This window comes from Bufo gargarizans, chromosome 6 (genome assembly GCF_014858855.1).
Source record: "Bufo gargarizans isolate SCDJY-AF-19 chromosome 6, ASM1485885v1, whole genome shotgun sequence".
In the NCBI taxonomy this organism is placed as follows: domain Eukaryota; kingdom Metazoa; phylum Chordata; class Amphibia; order Anura; family Bufonidae; genus Bufo; species Bufo gargarizans.
Genome location: NC_058085.1, coordinates 56,141,995 through 56,160,170, shown reverse-complemented (window position 1 = coordinate 56,160,170; position 18,176 = coordinate 56,141,995). Strand labels below are relative to the sequence as shown.

The 18,176-nt window shown below is 44.2% G+C and overlaps 1 protein-coding gene across 2 annotated transcripts in view; it reads right to left on the bottom strand.

The window, feature by feature from the left end:
* Nucleotides 1-18,176, bottom strand: part of HLF (HLF transcription factor, PAR bZIP family member) — a 48,986-nt gene that overhangs the window by 4,832 nt on the left and 25,978 nt on the right. For both annotated transcript variants that reach the window (XM_044297892.1, XM_044297893.1), the window contains exon 3: nt 2,447-2,667. In XM_044297892.1, the coding sequence (XP_044153827.1) occupies nt 2,447-2,667 (221 nt within the window). The remainder of the gene's footprint in view (nt 1-2,446; nt 2,668-18,176) is intronic.

The window sequence follows — 18,176 nt, the reverse complement described above, 5'->3', positions numbered from 1 at the left end:
TGACAGTCTTTTTGGTTGTCTGGAACAGCGGGAGGTACGGATGCTGAAGTAGGCCCAGCAGGAGCCTGGTGCTGATGGGAAGATGTAGGTGGTGAGGCCAGTTTTCTTGTAAAGGGGTCTCGCAATGAGGACTTACCCACCCCCTTCTAGCAAAACATATCCCTACCTATCCTCCTGGCAAATGCCTGTAGAGTTACTTTGCAAATTGCATATAGAAACTGCTTTGTACCTCACATCCAGGCTCGGACTGGCCCACAGGGGTACAGGTGAATCCCCCGGTGGGCCCCTGTGCAAGGTGGGCCCCTAGTCTCCCACACCCCTGCACAAGTGGCACATAACACAGTAGAATTACTGCACTACATACATATATTCAGTATACAGCACCTCAACCAGAAACTCCCCCAGTTTATTATTATAGACACGATCAGAGCTGAGATGACTGCTAGGTATAGAGGAAAGCTGCTAGTATCATCTTCTGCCCAGGACCTACCTTCTCAAAGTTGCTGTAGGGCCCCCTATATTCAATCATCTGGTAGAATATTGCTGCTGTGTGACCAGATAATATTTGATTGTATCCATACGGTGGGCCCCCAAAATAAATTTTACTGGTGGGCCCCAGACAGCCCAGTCCGACACTGCTCACATCTGCCAAGCTTGATGCCACAGCACTGTATGTAACCATCAAGCTTGTGCCCTCTCTGAGAGACTATAACCATAAGCTGGTTGCCTCCGACTGACTAAACTGGTGTTCAAGTTAAACCTTGCTGTGTCCTTGTGAGTCACTGTGCCATCCTCAAGTAGGGTATCATGTAATGGTCATTTCTAACCCTCTTGCACATTACCCCACTACATTGTGATAAGTAGCTGCAAAGAGAAGCAATTAGAAGGAAATATAAGGACAACTAATGTACCTATAGGGCAGACTGCTAACGGTCTACATGCAATGTGGAGTAGCTATAGACCAGACAATGTTCTAACTAATATAATGTTCTATGTGCTAAAGGCTGGTGTGGGCTTAGACATCAGGAGTAGTGGTAAACTAGAGGCTTGGAGTGGCTTTAGGTTTGTAGCGTTAGTGTGGATTGGAGTCTGGGAAACATGAGGAAGAATCTGAGGAGAATCTGAGTAGTGTTTTGCCTGAAGTGTTGGAGCTAGTCTTAAAAAAAGAGGGTAATGGTTCTGCTGCTTTGCTGAACAAGGCCTGGTGCTCACTTGATAGGATGGGAACCACTTGAAACCCCACCCTGAGAAGAAGGCCTCATCAGAAAACTGCTCCACTCTATATTCTCAAGAGTAGACGACTTGATGGTCAATTATTTTTGTGATGGTACACATTACAGGTCTGGCCTATATGCATGTCTATGGTGACAGTCCCTACCAGTCCCACTGTCTCTGAAAAATAATTATTGGTCACTAGTCTTCTCTGTGTTTTACTTATACAAAACATCAGCAATGTTCCATCAGATGAACTGATAGAAAGAATATTTATATCAAAAAACCTTTGCCCATGTTCAAATCACTAATATTTTAGATGACATGCTTGTAGATAGGGTTCCTTTGTGTCTCCATAGAGATTGATACAGTCCAACTATTAATATCTACTCAGAATAATGAAGAGAATTATTCACAGGCTCCAGTGAACAGAAACCCACTTACTGTATAACAATATTCTTCTACAACACGTGCCACCTGCCCAATATTTATTTCCTTCTCAAATGCCCATCATAGAACTAATCTTACAGTGCATGCATATTTATACTCTCACATGTTCAATCCTGTGCAAGGAGACCATCAAAGCAGACTTAGTTTTTTTGTTCTTTTTTTTTTACTTTTAGTGCTAAAAAAATCATTAACATTTTTTGCAGCATTCCTCCCAGCTTAAAAGCCACCGATCTCGACTTTGCTTAAAGAGGTTTTCTGGAAGTACAATATTGATGACCTATACTTTGGATGGGGGTCCAACACCCCTACTGATCAGCTGTTTTAAAGGGCCGCAGCACTTGGACCAGTGCAAACTAAGCACAGCGCTGTGCATTATCTAGTGACTGTGCTTGGTATGGCAGCCCAGATCCATTCACTTGAAGTCTAGGAAGAGACCACATCGCTCAATGGAATTCTGCATCCTCTTCAGACACCTGAAGTGTCGGGAGTCAGACCCCCACTGATCTCATATGGATGGCCTATCCTGAGGATAGGTCATCAATATTGTACTCCCAGGAAGCCCCTTTATGGTTGTATTCAGATCTCCATAATATGGCACCTTAGTTGAATGTTTAGTACCAAGAATGGGATTGGATTCTACTGGAAAAAATGCAGGGAAAAAGTTTTCTTTGGATAAAGTATTTGCTATGTCAGATGCAATTCCGTCCCATTCTTAACATGAAATGTTAGCATTCAGGCAAAGCTTTTTGACATCAGAACACCTTGTACACCGTTTCCAACTTACCTTCAGATCGTCTGGTGTGAAGACCTTACGGGCCTTCTTAATCATTGGCTGAGGCTTTAGCTCTTCTTCGGAAAACTTGCGTTTCCTGGGGTCAAACATCTCTTGACCTGGGATGGTGGACAGGGCAAGATCAGCTGGGTCTGGCTCATATCCTACTGCCACTTGGATAGTTTCTGGATCTATTGGACTTGGCGTGTTGCGGTTTGCAGGCAAAATCTGACCTGAAAGATAATACACAATTAAATTACCTCATATTATAACATTAGATTCAGTCCTTTGCGTACCTAAATTGGTCATACACAAACATCAACTATGCCTCCTGATTCCCCAAATGCACAAACCCTTGGCTTATTCGAGTATGTATATATTCTGAATGGGGAGAGTAGATTATCTTCTCTGATAACAAAAGGATTAAACATATTAAATTCAGCATACCCAATCCTTTGTTTCCATCTGCCAAACGAACATCATCATCAATGCAAGTCATGATCGGCCAATACTGCTGAAAAATGCGTTTCATAGTAAGTATGTGGCCATATAGATTAGGTGCCACAAAACATAACCCCTCTTTACATGTGAAAATCCAATCCTCAAGTCTTCAGACATGCTTCTTTCTATTTTATGCAAATATAGTTTCCAGTGCACTGTGGGCAAAGCCGCTCTGTCCAGTGCACTTGACTTCCTCGGTGTCATGGCTACTGGCTCATAAATGGGTTCTCCGGGTTACAAATACTGATGAACTATACTCAGAATAGGTCATCAATATCAGATGATTTGGGGGTCGGACAACTGGCACACCCACACAGAAAAGCTGTTTTGGGCTGCCACGGTGCCAGAAACAAATAGTGCACGGCGCGTAAGTAGAAGGGGAGCTTAATGGGAGCTGAACCACAGTATCCCAACACGGCGACCATGCAGTCTATGGAGCTATCTGCTTCCAGGCTCTTACTTTGTATTTTGTGGATCTGCGGTTTGCGGACCGCGATGCGGACACAGTCTTGTACATGATGCCTAACTGTTATCACTTGTAAATGCTGCACAAAATATATGTTCACTTGTGATTTACAGGGAAAAAGAAAATCCATCCCTAGAGACAAATCTAAGCGAGATGATTATGGTCTGAACAGCGTGGACAATATGAATAATACACAGAGCTTTTCTCCTTGCTGGATTCTCCAAGTGCTCTGCACATCTTTCCAGTACATTAAGCCTGTTCTATTTTCTACCTTGTTACTATGGGATGTTCTCCAGTCTGCACGTCGGATATCCTTGTGCTTTACTCTTGTCTCTTTACCTCTCCATCCCCTAAAGCGACAGCTTACACCAACCTAAATTCCGTGGGCTTCAAATAATGTTATAAGGACATGTGAGATCTCTCACACCATGTCTGCAGTTATGACTTGAGGATTTCCTGGCATCTACCTCTGATGTATGCCAGTGTATAGGCATACAGTTATACCCATCATCGCCCATAAACCTATACCACCCGTTTTTCTGGATACCCCATGTAGAAGAATGCACTATTTATACAGCAGAAAGAAGGGACACCGACGTAAACCAAACCGGCAGAGGCCAGGAGAACACTCCATCTCTGCCGGCCTGTGGGTATGGTTAACATATTTCTGGGAAGCTTTCCCTGGGCATACAGAAAATTCATGAAGATCTGCAAAAAATGAGAATTTTTTTTTACTTTTTCTGCTATATCCAGGGTCAGACTGATCCACCATAATAATTGGCCCTTAATACAACCAGGCTTCAAAGATCCAGCAGATGACGTCCCATGTGGACCTGATCTTTCCACTAAGATGTGATGGGTTAATTCCCAAATAATCAATTAGATCTTATTATATACAATTTGCCTGCATTATAAATGATGACGATGCATTAAAAATGACTACAATTGTTTAAAAAAATTACAATGCTATTAAAAGTGGATACGCCCGTATTTTCTATGGTTTGAAACTGGAGCCTGCCCCATGTGAATATACCCGAGAAACTTCTTATGAAACTCTGATTTGTTAAAATCCTGCTAATCACAAATAAATTCCATAAATGTCATATATTTTTAATATATATTTTTTTATCTCCCCCCGGAAGCAAAGATCTCGTGCACATCCCGGTGTCTGCCAGCGGAGGGTACCAGTTGGTTAGTTTACTGCTCAGCTGCATCAATGTCATTAAACAGCTAAAAATCCTGATTAAAAAAAACAAAAAAAAACACCCTTTTATTCTGGAGGCAGCAATCAAACCGAAAGGGTAGAGAAAGCAGCCTGATTAAGGAGTCGTCCAAGTGCTTGATTGGCGTGACTCTGAAATTTGCCAGTGACAGAAATAGCTTTGATGAAATCACGTGATCTCTTCAGAGATTCGATACATTTGATTTATTCCCAGTTTAACCTCTTCGATGCCGCAATAACGGCGACCTAGATGCGAAGATACGTATTTCGGGCACAGCCCACCCGACCCACAGTATGGAGGTTTTCCATGAAATTGACCATGTCTTCACCATTTTATGCCTTCATAAGGCATATATAGGCTGAGGCAGATTCTGCTATTATATGACCTTCTGGGCATGCTGGGACTGTTACTTTCATCACCGATGGACAGACGGTTGATTAGACCACTTTTATAGGTTGGCATGGTAACAGGTAGCTAATTATGGAAAAGAAAAAGATGTATCGCCAGAGATACGTTCAACTTTTTTGACTATATAAAAAATCCATATACATATAGCTCCCTGATAACATTGCTCATGCTGGTGCTTCCTCAGGCATCTCAAGATCCACAACCAGAGCATACAATCAGATGAGAAATCTTGTACTGGATTTAAAGAGCAGATCCACCTTCAAATTTTTTTTACATCAATGACCCTGACTTGTTAGACGTGTCCACCCCTACCTTTCCACAAATCTGGGCTACAATTTGTCATGATGCAAATTCAAAACATTGCCAGTATAACTCTTGATGGGCTGCTAACCACATCACAACCACTGGGTGGCCACCTATAGAAACATATAGTATAAACAACTCCCGACAAAGTATCGCAAAATCATGTTAATTTTTTTTAAAGCTGGTCATCCCATGTCATTCATCTCGGGATGTGTCAAGCCAAGAGGAAAGGTAAGGAAGTACATGTCTGTATCTGTTTTTATGAAAACTGGGAGACAACTGACTTGGCCACCATTATGGGTTCACAGATTTCCAGCATATAATATTATGACATTGTGCTAGGAAATCGCATATCACCTTGATCAAGGGGGTTCTGGACTTCGGGACCTTATTCAACCCTAGAAATGAAGGGGTGAAGGTCTCTATGACATTGCTCCTGCGCAGGGGCCTCCCATTCACCTGCTCTGAAGGAAAGTGCAACATGACTCCGTTCAAGCAAAAATTATTGAGGGAGTGGGAAAGCTTACAGTGCTTGTCCAAAAGTTTTAAAAGTCAAATTAATGGCAGCAAATGTTACTCACCTGTTAAATCCCTGCCGCTACAGCACTGATGCTCCGGTGGATCCCACCAGTCTTTCTTTACTTCTCTTCCAGTAATGACATGCCGTACACCCATAAGACCACTGTAGCCAATTCTTGGCCTTGGCAATAATGCTTACATGTATGGCACACATCAGCTGAGGTCAGTGATTGGCTGTGGTAGGCAACAAGAACAGCAGATGTTGTAGCAAGAGAGTAACCCTTGCATTTTTCTAATTTTAAAATATTTCCTGCCATTAGTATAATTTTTAAAAACGAGGTTATTACTCCCATTATTCTAAAATGTGTAAGTGTTCCAATGGTTGGGCACCCAATGTACGGAGATTTAGTAGAAAGCCCCTTTAAAGGGATTGTCCCATTACAACTTAACAGGAGTTAAGTTGGATCGTGGGGGTTCCACTGCTGGGGATCATGGGAACGAAGGCTTGTGGTCCCCCATTTGAATGAAATGGCAAGCATATGTGTGCAGTGCCAATCCATTAACCTTTATGGGGCTTCTGCCAATCCATTTAAACAGGCAAAAACAGTCTTTGTTCTTGTGACCAGCAGGACCCCCACCAATCAGACACTTATCACCTATCCTGAGACATAATTACCCATATGTGGCCTGGGGAAGTTGGATGAATACTTCAGTTGAAGTTACATGGATGGGATAGTATTTCGCGAACATGGCAGAAACCAAGGACCTGTATATTTTCCTTGGATTGATTTTTATTTTATAATGAAATATCTTATGATCACTCCACATATCTAGGTCTAGCTGAGAAGCTCTTTGCAGTCTCAACATGTTTCAGTCTTATACGCTGGGTCCAGTCATTCAGGGTGGAGCTGCTAAAAGGAGTTCATAATCCTAATTTTACTTTTAATCCTCTCTAATGTTAAACCTTTACTTAAAGGAGCAAGGGCTGCACAGCAGATAGGAACAGTCAGACAGGTGGCAGATTAGAAGAGCTTATCAGGAGGGAACATCCCAAGAGACACCACCCAGCGGCGAGAGATCAGTTCGTCACGTGTCCAAATCCCAGGGAATTGGAGTCCATTACAACTGCGCCACTGGTGGTGCCAATGCTGTTGTAGTCAGAGTGAAACATCATCTAAAAGAGCAGTACACAAAGTAATATACAAAAGCTAACATTAGAGAGACAGTACATAAATGGGGGAATACACCACGATAGGGCTTTTTTAAGTCAGTTTTGCTTTGACGTTCAGTTGCCGAAAGTTGTGCCAAATTTTTCCAATGTCGCACATTGTTTGTTAAATTAGGCACATTTTTAAAACTCACACTGATGTCTACAAATGCTACTCCAGTTTCCCCATGCCACCAGCATGAGGCAAATTAACATACCTAACCATGACCACTGCCAATTTTGGCACAAAACAGAGTATGTGCCAACATTTTTTACTTTTTTATGGCAGCAAGTTGACATACAAAGTTGATATCTTCACCCCAAGGGCCTTTCCCCATAATGAACAACAACCAGAACCCATTCTGAAGCTAGGATGAACGTCCTCTCCTCCCTAGGTCAAAGAGCAGATAATAAATGTAGCACCCCGAATGAAGTCCATATTCTCTATTATTCTGGAAAAATACAGACGCAGTTTCTGATGCAGTTTTTCAAGCCAAAACAAAAAGTGGATCCAAAAGGAAGAAGAAGTACCGTAGAAGTCATTTTGGAAAAAAATTTCAGCTTCCCACTACACCTTATGCAACATTAACTTGTGCCATTAGAAAGTAGAACTAAAAAAATAATCTCATACGGATATGTGTATGGAAAAATAAAGGCAGAGCGTAAAAAGAAAGAATGGAAGTTCGCAGGGTCTTGAAAGGGCTAGGAGTGGATTCTTCATGGAATGTGGAAATTGCACCAAATTCTGCACAGGAAACATGGCCTAAGGTCATTCAAATATGACAACAGCTTAAGAGGGGTTAATCCCATTAAAAGTATTTATCACCTATCCATAGGATACAGTAAGATAATTGTCAGATTGCTGGGGGTTCATGAGCAATCCCAAGGACAGAGGGTCTCCGAGCCCCCTATCCATGAAGTGTTACTGTGAATGTTTGGCCACCTCTCTATTCACTGCCTATGGGACTGACGGCATCCTGTCTAGGAGCCAGTTAGACCATTCTGGGAGCCAGGTAAGAGCATCCAAAATGTAGGTGCCTGAGCTAGTTCACCATATGGCTCCTGAGATTCATCTAGACCTTATTTAATAACAATATGTCAGGAAATTGCTGTTTATGAAAAGCCTCTAAACCACAGATACTGACAGTAACACAGTCTATATACATAAAGGAATAAAAGAACATCTCAATATAAACTTCCTCCTATGTAACACAACACCGTGCTTTGCCCCAGTCCCTGGTTCAGAAGCACCAGTCTGTATGTAATTTTATATGTATTTTTGTTCTTGTCCCTTCAACACGTACTTCATATTAGATGGCAATCATGGTAGGACAGTGTTGAGGTGGTAGCAAACCGTGCACCGACTATTAGTAAAATGAGCACGTGACCATAAGGGTTTAACATTCTATGAGACATAGGATCCTATTTTTAGGAAAGAGATTTTTCTGTTTATACTTAGTAAATGGTTACCAGACTGTGCTTTCATAAAGCTGATGGCGAGATACTGGGAATTTTCTGAGAAAGGAGAGAAGGCAAAGCTCTCTTACAGTATTTAGATGGCTTCCAGAGGTATCTAAAATAAATAGTCTTATTTGGTCTTCGGGGCACATGTCAAGCCTATGAAAATTAGAGGCACGCGCATAAGCTGAGTCTCCTCTTATTACTGGGTGCAATAGGTAGGTCTCTGTTAAGTAAATCTATGTACTGTTACATGGCCTTATGCACCATCACCCTCCAAGGATCGTTCTTTTGGTTGATGTTACTCAAAATATTTGTTTGCAAACTAGTCATACAACTTATTGATGATCTGGAAACAATTGACTTAATGAACCACTATGGGGCACTTCGTATATTTAGAATTATTGTCAAAAGAAAAGGATTAAACTGAAGAGAAACATTCAATAGTATTTTTTCAGTAGCTTTCAGCTCACCTGGGACCTATCAAACATACAAGACTCTAGAGATCTAGGTTTTTGTTATGAATTTTACTGCTCTCTTGGAAGCCTGAAGAAGAACTTAGTCCAACACGTTTCTACTTTAGGCTACTTTAACACTAGCTTTTCTATTTTCCGCTATTCAGATCCATCATAGGGTCTCAAGTAGGGATGAGCGAACTCGAACTGTATAGTTCGGGTTCGTACCGAATTTTGGGGTGTCCGTGACACGGACCCGAACCCGGACATTTTCGTAAAAGTCCGGGTTCGGGTTCGGTGTTCGTCGCTTTCTTGGCGCTTTTGTGACGCTTTCTTGGCGCTTTTTGAAAGGCTGCAAAGCAGCCAATCAACAAGCGTCATACTACTTGCCCCAAGAGGCCATCACAGCCATGCCTACTATTGGCATGGCTGTGATTGGCCAGAGCACCATGTGACCCAGCCTCTATTTAAGCTGGAGTCACATAGCGCCGCCCGTCACTCTGCTCTGATTAGCGTAGGGAGAGGTTGCGGCTGCGACAGTAGGGCGAGATTAGGCAGATTAACTCCTCCAAAGGACTTGATTAACTGATCGATCTGCAGCTGTGGATCATTGAGCTGCTGATCCTCAATTGCTCACTGTTTTTAGGCTGCACAGACCGTTTGTCAGTCTCATTTTTCTGGGGTGATCGGCGGCCATTTTGTGTCTTGTGGTGCGCCAGCACAAGCTGCGACCAAGTGCATTTAACCCTCAATGGTGTGGTTGTTTTTTGGCTAAAGCCTACATCAGGGTGAAGCTGTCACACCAAGTGCATTTAACCAGCAATAGTCTGTTCATTTTTTGGCCATATACAAAATCAGGGGCAAGCTGCGCCTGTCACCAAGTGCATTTAACCCTCAATGGTGTGGTTGTTTTTTGGCTAAAGCCTACATCAGGGTGAAGCTGTGACACCAAGTGCATTTAACCAGCAATAGTCTGTTCATTTTTTGGCCATATACAAAATCAGGGGCAAGCTGCGCCTGTCACCAAGTGCATTTAACCCTCAATGGTGTGGTTGTTTTTTGGCTAAAGCCTACATCAGGGTGAAGCTGTCACACCAAGTGCATTTAACCAGCAATAGTCTGTTCATTTTTTGGCCATATACAAAATCAGGGGCAAGCTGCGCCTGTCACCAAGTGCATTTAACCCTCAATGGTGTGGTTGTTTTTTGGCTAAAGCCTACATCAGGGTGAAGCTGTCACACCAAGTGCATTTAACCAGCAATAGTCTGTTTATTTTTTGGCCATATCCCAGTCTAATTCTGTCACTAAATCCATACCGGTCACCCAGCGCCTAAATACTAGGCCTCAAATTTATATCCAGCTAAATCTGTCCCTAGTGCTGTAGCTGGGCGAGTTATTTAGTGTCCGTTCAAGCACATTTCTTGTTCTGGGTTGAAATACAATTCCCAATTTAGCAATTTCATAATTTAGTGGTTCCTGCTATATCAGAGCTATTTGAAATCTATCCCAAAAAGGGTATATAATATTGAAGGTGCACATTGGGTCATTCAGAATAACTTCACACACACCCGCTACTGTGTATTTCCAAGTCTAATTCTGTCACTAAACCCATACCTGTCACCCAGCGCCTAAATACTAGGCCTCAAATTTAAATCCCTCTAAATCTCTCGTTACCGCTGTACTGTTGTTGCTGGGCAAGATATTTAGTGTCCGTCAAAGCACATTTTTTGTTCTGGGTTGAAGTACAATTCCCAATTTAGCAATTTCATAATTTAGTGGTTCCTGCTATATCAGAGCTATTTGGAATCTATCCCTAAAAGGGTATATAATATTGAAGGTGCACATTGGGTCATTCAGAATAACTTCACACACACCCGCTACTGTGTATTTCCAAGTCTAATTCTGTCACTAAACCCATACCTGTCACCCAGCGCCTAAATACTAGGCCTCAAATTTAAATCCCTCTAAATCTCTCGTTACCGCTGTACTGTTGTTGCTGGGCAAGATATTTAGTGTCCGTCAAAGCACATTTTTTGTTCTGGGTTGAAGTACAATTCCCAATTTAGCAATTTCATAATTTAGTGGTTCCTGCTATATCAGAGCTATTTGGAATCTATCCCTAAAAGGGTATATAATATTGAAGGTGCACATTGGGTCATTCAGAATAACTTCACACACACCCGCTACTGTGTATTTCCAAGTCTAATTCTGTCACTAAACCCATACCTGTCACCCAGCGCCTAAATACTAGGCCTCAAATTTAAATCCCTCTAAATCTCTCGTTACCGCTGTACTGTTGTTGCTGGGCAAGATATTTAGTGTCCGTCAAAGCACATTTTTTGTTCTGGGTTGAAGTACAATTCCCAATTTAGCAATTTCATAATTTAGTGGTTTCTGCTATATCAGAGCTATTTGAAATCTATCCCTAAAAGGGTATATAATATTGAAGGTGCACATAGGGTCATTCAGAATAACTTCACACACACGCTTCTGTGCATTTCCAAGTCTAATTCTGTCACTAAATCCATACCGGTGACCCAGCGCCTAAATACTAGGCCTCAAATTTATATCCCGCTAAATCTCTCGTTACCGCTGTACTGTTGTTGCTGGGCAAGATATTTAGTGTCCGTCAAAGCACATTTTTTGTTCTGGGTTGAAGTACAATTCCCAATTTAGCAATTTCATAATTTAGTGGTTCCTGCTATATCAGAGCTATTTGAAATCTATCCCAAAAAGGGTATATAATATTGAAGGTGCACATTGGGTCATTCAGAATAACTTCACACACACCCGCTACTGTGTATTTCCAAGTCTAATTCTGTCACTAAACCCATACCTGTCACCCAGCGCCTAAATACTAGGCCTCAAATTTAAATCCCTCTAAATCTCTCGTTACCGCTGTACTGTTGTTGCTGGGCAAGATATTTAGTGTCCGTCAAAGCACATTTTTTGTTCTGGGTTGAAGTACAATTCCCAATTTAGCAATTTCATAATTTAGTGGTTTCTGCTATATCAGAGCTATTTGAAATCTATCCCTAAAAGGGTATATAATATTGAAGGTGCACATTGGGTCATTCAGAATAACTTCACACACACGCTTCTGTGCATTTCCAAGTCTAATTCTGTCACTAAATCCATACCGGTGACCCAGCGCCTAAATACTAGGCCTCAAATTTAAATCCCTCTAAATCTCTCGTTACCCACCGCTGTACTGTTGTTGCTGGGCAAGATATTTAGTGTCCGTCAAAGCACATTTTTTGTTCTGGGTTGAAGTACAATTCCCAATTTAGCAATTTCATAATTTAGTGGTTTCTGCTATATCAGAGCTATTTGAAATCTATCCCTAAAAGGGTATATAATATTGAAGGTGCACATAGGGTCATTCAGAATAACTTCACACACACCCGCTACTGTGTATTTCCAAGTCTAATTCTGTCACTAAACCCATACCTGTCACCCAGCGCCTAAATACTAGGCCTCAAATTTAAATCCCTCTAAATCTCTCGTTACCGCTGTACTGTTGTTGCTGGGCAAGATATTTAGTGTCCGTCAAAGCACATTTTTTGTTCTGGGTTGAAGTACAATTCCCAATTTAGCAATTTCATAATTTAGTGGTTTCTGCTATATCAGAGCTATTTGAAATCTATCCCTAAAAGGGTATATAATATTGAAGGTGCACATTGGGTCATTCAGAATAACTTCACACACACGCTTCTGTGCATTTCCAAGTCTAATTCTGTCACTAAATCCATACCGGTGACCCAGCGCCTAAATACTAGGCCTCAAATTTAAATCCCTCTAAATCTCTCGTTACCCACCGCTGTACTGTTGTTGCTGGGCAAGATATTTAGTGTCCGTCAAAGCACATTTTTTGTTCTGGGTTGAAGTACAATTCCCAATTTAGCAATTTCATAATTTAGTGGTTTCTGCTATATCAGAGCTATTTGAAATCTATCCCTAAAAGGGTATATAATATTGAAGGTGCACATAGGGTCATTCAGAATAACTTCACACACACGCTTCTGTGCATTTCCAAGTCTAATTCTGTCACTAAATCCATACCGGTGACCCAGCGCCTAAATACTAGGCCTCAAATTTAAATCCCTCTAAATCTCTCGTTACCCACCGCTGTACTGTTGTTGCTGGGCAAGATATTTAGTGTCCGTCAAAGCACATTTTTTGTTCTGGGTTGAAGTACAATTCCCAATTTAGCAATTTCATAATTTAGTGGTTTCTGCTATATCAGAGCTATTTGAAATCTATCCCTAAAAGGGTATATAATATTGAAGGTGCACATAGGGTCATTCAGAATAACTTCACACACACGCTTCTGTGCATTTCCAAGTCTAATTCTGTCACTAAATCCATACCGGTGACCCAGCGCCTAAATACTAGGCCTCAAATTTAAATCCCTCTAAATCTCTCGTTACCCACCGCTGTACTGTTGTTGCTGGGCAAGATATTTAGTGTCCGTCAAAGCACATTTTTTGTTCTGGGTTGAAGTACAATTCCCAATTTAGCAATTTCATAATTTAGTGGTTTCTGCTATATCAGAGCTATTTGAAATCTATCCCTAAAAGGGTATATAATATTGAAGGTGCACATAGGGTCATTCAGAATAACTTCACACACACGCTTCTGTGCATTTCCAAGTCTAATTCTGTCACTAAATCCATACCGGTGACCCAGCGCCTAAATACTAGGCCTCAAATTTATATCCCGCTAAATCTCTCGTTACCGCTGTACTGTTGTTGCTGGGCAAGATATTTAGTGTCCGTCAAAGCACATTTTTTGTTCTGGGTTGAAGTACAATTCCCAATTTAGCAATTTCATAATTTAGTGGTTCCTGCTATATCAGAGCTATTTGAAATCTATCCCAAAAAGGGTATATAATATTGAAGGTGCACATTGGGTCATTCAGAATAACTTCACACACACCCGCTACTGTGTATTTCCAAGTCTAATTCTGTCACTAAACCCATACCTGTCACCCAGCGCCTAAATACTAGGCCTCAAATTTAAATCCCTCTAAATCTCTCGTTACCGCTGTCCTGTTGTAGCTGGGAAAGTTATTTAGTGCCCGTCAAAGCACATTTTTTGTTCTGGGTTGAAGTACAATTCCCAATTTAGCAATTTCATAATTTAGTGGTTCCTGCTATATCAGAGCTATTTGAAATCTATCCCAAAAAGGGTATATAATATTGAAGGTGCACATTGGGTCATTCAGAATAACTTCACACACACGCTTCTGTGCATTTCCAAGTCTAATTCTGTCACTAAATCCATACCGGTCACCCAGCGCCTAAATACTAGGCCTCAAATTTATATCCCGCTGAATTTGAATACAATACATTGGGCCAAATAATATATTTGTTGTTGTGGTGAACCATAACAATGAGAAAAACATCTAGTAAGGGACGCGGACGTGGACATGGTCGTGGTGGTGTTAGTGGACCCTCTGGTGCTGGGAGAGGACGTGGCCGTTCTGCCACATCCACACGTCCTAGTGTACCAACTACCTCAGGTCCCAGTAGCCGCCAGAATTTACAGCGATATATGGTGGGGCCCAATGCCGTTCTAAGGATGGTAAGGCCTGAGCAGGTACAGGCATTAGTCAATTGGGTGGCCGACAGTGGATCCAGCACGTTCACATTATCTCCCACCCAGTCTTCTGCAGAAAGCGCACAGATGGCGCCTGAAAACCAACCCCATCAGTCTGTCACATCACCCCCATGCATACCAGGGAAACTGTCTCAGCCTCAAGTTATGCAGCAGTCTCTTATGCTGTTTGAAGACTCCGCTGGCAGGGTTTCCCAAGGGCATCCACCTAGCCCTTCCCCAGCGGTGAAAGACATAGAATGCACTGACGCACAACCACTTATGTTTCCTGATGATGAGGACATGGGAATACCACCTCAGCATGTCTCTGATGATGACGAAACACAGGTGCCAACTGCTGCGTCTTTCTGCAGTGTGCAGACTGAACAGGAGGTCAGGGATCAAGACTGGGTGGAAGACGATGCAGGGGACGATGAGGTCCTAGACCCCACATGGAATGAAGGTCGTGCCACTGACTTTCACAGTTCGGAGGAAGAGGCAGTGGTGAGACCGAGCCAACAGCGTAGCAAAAGAGGGAGCAGTGGGCAAAAGCAGAACACCCGCCGCCAAGAGACTCCGCCTGCTACTGACCGCCGCCATCTGGGACCGAGCACCCCAAAGGCAGCTTCAAGGAGTTCCCTGGCATGGCACTTCTTCAAACAATGTGCTGACGACAAGACCCGAGTGGTTTGCACGCTGTGCCATCAGAGCCTGAAGCGAGGCATTAACGTTCTGAACCTGAGCACAACCTGCATGACCAGGCACCTGCATGCAAAGCATGAACTGCAGTGGAGTAAACACCTTAAAACCAAGGAAGTCACTCAGGCTCCCCCTGCTACCTCTTCTGCTGCTGCCGCCTCGGCCTATTCTGCTGCTGCCGCCTCGGCCTCTTCCTCCGCCTCTGGAGGAACGTTGGCACCTGCCGCCCAGCAAACAGGGGATGTACCACCAACACCACCACCACCACCTCCGTCACCAAGCGTCTCAACCATGTCACACGCCAGCGTTCAGCTCTCCATCTCACAAACATTTGATAGAAAGCGTAAATTCCCACCTAGCCACCCTCGATCCCTGGCCCTGAATGCCAGCATTTCTAAACTACTGGCCTATGAAATGCTGTCATTTAGGCTGGTGGACACAGACAGCTTCAAACAGCTCATGTCGCTTGCTGTCCCACAGTATGTTGTTCCCAGCCGGCACTACTTCTCCAAAAGAGCCGTGCCTTCCCTGCACAACCAAGTATCCGATAAAATCAAGTGTGCACTGCGCAACGCCATCTGTAGCAAGGTCCACCTAACCACAGATACGTGGACCAGTAAGCACGGCCAGGGACGCTATATCTCCCTAACTGCACACTGGGTAAATGTAGTGGCAGCTGGGCCCCAGGCGGAGAGCTGTTTGGCGCACGTCCTGCCGCCGCCAAGGATCGCAGGGCAACATTCTTTGCCTCCTGTTGCCACCTCCTCCTTCTCGGCTTCCTCCTCCTCTTCTTCCACCTGCTCATCCAGTCAGCCACACACCTTCACCACCAACTTCAGCACAGCCCGGGGTAAACGTCAGCAGGCCATTCTGAAACTCATATGTTTGGGGGACAGGCCCCACACCGCACAGGAGTTGTGGCGGGGTATTGAACAACAGACCGACGAGTGGTTGCTGCCGGTGAGCCTCAAGCCCGGCCTGGTGGTGTGTGATAATGGGCAAAATCTCGTTGCAGCTCTGGGACTAGCCAATTTGACGCACATCCCTTGCTTGGCGCATGTGCTGAATTTGGTGGTGCAGAAGTTCATTCACAACTACCCCGACATGTCAGAGCTGCTGCATAAAGTGCGGGCCGTCTGTTCGCGCTTCCGGCGTTCACATCCTGCCGCTGCTCGCCTGTCTGCGCTACAGCGTAACTTCGGCCTTCCCGCTCACCGCCTCATATGCGACGTGCCCACCAGGTGGAACTCCACCTTGCACATGCTGGACAGACTGTGCGAGCAGCAGCAGGCCATAGTGGAGTTTCAGCTGCAGCACGCACGGGTCAGTCGCACTACAGAACAGCACCACTTCACCACCAATGACTGGGCCTCCATGCGAGACCTGTGTGCCCTGTTGCGCTGTTTCGAGTACTCCACAAACATGGCCAGTGGCGATGACACCGTTATCAGCGTTACAATACCACTTCTATGTCTCCTTGAGAAAACACTTAGGGCGATGATGGAACAGGAGGTGGCCCAGGAGGAGGAGGAGGAGGATGAGGAAGAGGGGTCATTTTTAGCACTTTCAGGCCAGTCTCTTCGAAGTGACTCAGAGGGAGGTTTTTTGCAACAGCAGAGGCCAGGTACAAATGTGGCCAGCCAGGGCCCACTACTGGAGGACGAGGAGGACGAGGATGAGGAGGAGGTGGAGGAGGATGAGGATGAAGCATGGTCACAGCGGGGTGGCACCCAACGCAGCTCGGGTCCATCACTGGTGCGTGGCTGGGGGGAAAGGCAGGACGATGACGATACGCCTCCCACAGAGGACAGCTTGTCCTTACCCCTGGGCAGCCTGGCACACATGAGCGACTACATGCTGCAGTGCCTGCGCAACGACAGCAGAGTTGCCCACATTTTAACCTGTGCGGACTACTGGGTTGCCACCCTGCTGGATCCACGCTACAAAGACAATGTGCCCACCTTACTTCCTGCACTGGAGCGTGATAGGAAGATGCGCGAGTACAAGCGCACGTTGGTAGACGCGCTACTGAGAGCATTCCCAAATGTCACAGGGGAACAAGTGGAAGCCCAAGGCCAAGGCAGAGGAGGAGCAAGAGGTCGCCAAGGCAGCTGTGTCACGGCCAGCTCCTCTGAGGGCAGGGTTAGCATGGCAGAGATGTGGAAAACTTTTGTCAACACGCCACAGCTAACTGCACCACCACCTGATACGCAACGTGTTAGCAGGAGGCAACATTTCACTAACATGGTGGAACAGTACGTGTGCACACCCCTCCACGTACTGACTGATGGTTCGGCCCCATTCAACTTCTGGGTCTCTAAATTGTCCACGTGGCCAGAGCTAGCCTTTTATGCCTTGGAGGTGCTGGCCTGCCCGGCAGCCAGCGTTTTGTCTGAACGTGTATTCAGCACGGCAGGGGGCGTCATTACAGACAAACGCAGCCGCCTGTCTACAGCCAATGTGGACAAGCTGACGTTCATAAAAATGAACCAGGCATGGATCCCACAGGACCTGTCCGTCCCTTGTCCAGATTAGACATTAACTACCTCCCCATAACCATATATTATTGGACTCCAGGGCACTTCCTCATTCAATCCTATTTTTATTTTCATTTTACCATTATATTGCGATGCTACCCAAAGTTGAATGAACCTCTCCTCTGCCTGTGTGCTAGGCCTAAATATATGCCAATGGACTGTTGCAGTGGTGGCTGACATGAAGCCTGATTCTCTGCTATGACATGCAGACTAATTCTCTGCTGACATGAAGCCAGATTGTCTGTTACGGGACCTCTCTCCTCTGCCTGGGTGCTGGGCCTAAATTTATGACAATGGACTGTTGCAGTGGTGGCTGACGTGAAGCCTGATTCTCTGCTATGACATGCAGACTGATTCTCTGCTGACAT